This window comes from Cupressus sempervirens, chromosome 9, assembly GCF_028749045.1.
Source record: "Cupressus sempervirens isolate cs-2001-9-10 chromosome 9, ASM2874904v1, whole genome shotgun sequence".
Taxonomy (NCBI): Eukaryota; Viridiplantae; Streptophyta; class Pinopsida; order Cupressales; family Cupressaceae; genus Cupressus; species Cupressus sempervirens.
The window spans coordinates 39,771,626-39,774,363 of record NC_143126.1 but is presented as its reverse complement, the minus strand read 5'-3'; the positions used below and the strand labels follow the sequence as shown (position 1 = coordinate 39,774,363).

Genomic DNA, 2,738 nt, shown 5'->3' with positions numbered 1-2,738 from the left:
TCAAAGAAACATGGGTCAATTTGTTTTCAAATTTTGATAGCAATATCACAATTTGACTCGTTCCAGAAAATATCTCCTACTTACATCTAGACTACACCAAGAGAGTCGGCTGATATAACAACTATTCATTAAAAAAATGGATTTATCCCAAAGAAACCACCTTAGGCGGCCGGCCAGAAGTGGGACCTGAAATAGAAATTGAATATATATCAATTCTATCAACATTGTCTTATATCATAATATTATACCATTGTTTTACTTATTTTGTACTATTAATGGAATGCGAATATACCTAATTAGGACAGGCGGGTTCTGCAAGACTGGTGCATGATGTCATTCTCCCTTGGTTTTACAATAATGTCGTGAAATAATTTTACAAAGATTTGGATCAGCCTGCTTGTTTTCTCGGATTAAACTCTTACGCAAGCACATCCAAAAACACAAAAACAGCAAATAATGATCTGTTCTCTTCTCAAGACAAGGCAATAAACACATTAATGGAGGAAACATATGATACTCCCAAAGCTTTTATACTCTCTTAGAAGTTGATCCACTTGGTAGTTTAAACTACCCAGTTGCAGTCATGGAAGAAGCACAAGCACATGTAAAAGTGGAGAGAATTTCATCTGTGGTACCTGAAGTTCCAACAGAGAGGCACTCATTGTTTCTCTCAAATCTTGATATTCTCTGGTTACCAATAAATAATGTTCAAAGGATTCTCTTCTATAGAGTCTCCCCTGAAAGCCAATATACTACAATGGTGGAGAGATTAAAGAAAAGCCTCTCATCGGTCCTGGTGCATTTCTATCCATTGGCTGGTCGGTTAGACATGGCAGAACCAGGCAGAGCTGCGATTGACTGCAATGATGAAGGGGTGGAATTGGTGGAAGCTTCAATAGATATGTCGTTCTCCTCTCTGGAAAGAGATGGGTTTCACTATAAACCCTTTTTTCAAAACCTGGTGCAACAGGCCCATCCTTTACAGGATCATAACTCCCATAGACCATTGCTATCTGTACAGGTATGCATCTATCACTATACTCTTCTTTTTTCAATACAATTAATTATCTAATACAGCGTATTAGCTATCTGATATAAGAACCGAATCTTAGGTTGGGTTAAGAACTAACAATTGAAGAGTATTCATTCTCATGAAGTTATTATAATTAGTTCTCTCTATGGCAAATAATATTACAATTAGTTCTCTTATGAATTGAGAAAAAGTTATAACTGACCTAAATCACATCAAAGAAATGATCAACAATACCTTGACGTATAAAGCATTCCTTCATTCATATGTTAATGCACATATTCTGGTCTAACTTTCTAATGAAGCATATTTTTGGTGGTTGATGTGATTATATCATTATACCTAAAACTCCAAACACTAGTAATCTTAACTAAACAAAATTAGCAATAAAAAATCAACAATCAACTAACCATTTCAGAATCCATTGCAGGTTACATGCTTTGAGGGAGAGGGAATAAGCATAGGAACCACCCTTCACCACATCATAGCAGATGGAAACTCATTTTGGAACTTCATGAAATCATGGGCAGAGATCAGCAGAGGCCTCCCTCTCTCAAACCCTCCTCTACACGACAGAAAACCCTCCAATTCCCAAAACAAGAAACCCATTTCTATTTCCTACAAACCCCATGAAATAGAAATCAATGGAATCAGAGGTGCACAAATTTTCAAGTTTATAGCAGAAGACTTGCAGGGAGAGGACAAAACAATGAGCAAAGAGGAGACCAAAAAGTCTCTTGAGTTATGGCTAGGCCAGAAAGAAGAAGTGGTATACTCAACATTCTGCTTTACACAAGAGAAAATCAGAGGCTTGAAGAAACAGAGTGGGGGAGTGAGTTCATTTGTTGCAGTTGCTGCCCACTTTTGGAGAAGTGTGATGATTTCACAAGAAGTGGGAGATGAAGAAGATGTTATATTTGGGCTGCTGGCTGATTGTAGAGGGCGTGTGAAGCCGCCATTGCCTTCATCTTACTTCGGCAACTGCTTATCCATGGGCGCCGTAAGAACAACTGCTAAAACTCTTCTTTCAAACGACCTCTGCTTTGCTGCAGGGCTCATACAGGAGCTCATCAATGTTTGTACCTCGGAAACTCAGATTAATAATATGATAGATTGGTTGGATTCTCCTGATAGTGGTTTTCTGTCATTGTTTAAGGAATTCGGAGGTGTTTATAGTACCAATGTGGTAAGCTCCCACAGGTTTCCAGTGTATGAGATTGATCATGGTTGGGGAAGGCCATTGAATGTACAAGCTGCATCCATGAATGAGAATGGAGCCATGGTTTTGTTTGGCGGTAAAGATGGAGGAGGGAGTATAGTTGTATCCACTCGCCTTTCCCGAGATCACATGGACACCTTAACTCGCCTTCTCTCTGCCCCTCTTTGATTTTCTTACTTTTCTATGGTATTTTTCATTTGGATCAGCACAACATTGCTCATAATTTTGAAGATTTTTTTATATTGTGGGTCTTTGATGAGAAGGTCAGATCATTCATCATTTCTTCTATCAAATTATTTTTTATAGAATTTCAGATAAAACAGTATCTGTTTATACGGACAACAGTAGTATGTAGCTGGTTGGTTTGGCTAATTCTTGAGAAGCATTGTCATCAAATATTGAGCCAGTGAGTTTAGTTCTAAAACTTTATTGTTTCTGAAGTACATGATTACATTCAATTCAGTTCTAAACCACATAGTTTCTTAAGTA

General features: G+C 37.7%; 1 protein-coding gene across 1 annotated transcript; it reads left to right on the top strand.

Annotated features, from left to right (window-relative positions):
• Positions 1-583: 583 nt before the first annotated feature.
• LOC149537501 (hydroxycinnamoyltransferase-like) lies at positions 584-2,417 on the top strand. The gene is made up of 2 exons (XM_089802334.1): positions 584-1,021; positions 1,461-2,417. The coding sequence occupies exons 1-2, from the start codon at positions 584-586 to the stop codon at positions 2,415-2,417; spliced, it is 1,395 nt and encodes a 464-aa protein (XP_089658460.1).
• Positions 2,418-2,738: the final 321 nt, after the last annotated feature.

What these genes read in the sequence shown, in the direction of transcription:
- LOC149537501 (XM_089802334.1), top strand. Translation starts at nt 584, where the DNA reads ATGGAAGAAGCACAAGCACATGTAAAAGTGGAGAGAATTTCATCTGTG. An exon ending in GACCATTGCTATCTGTACAG is followed by an intron (nt 1,022 to 1,460) that starts GTATGCATCTAT and finishes AATCCATTGCAG; the next exon opens with GTTACATGCTTTGAGGGAGA.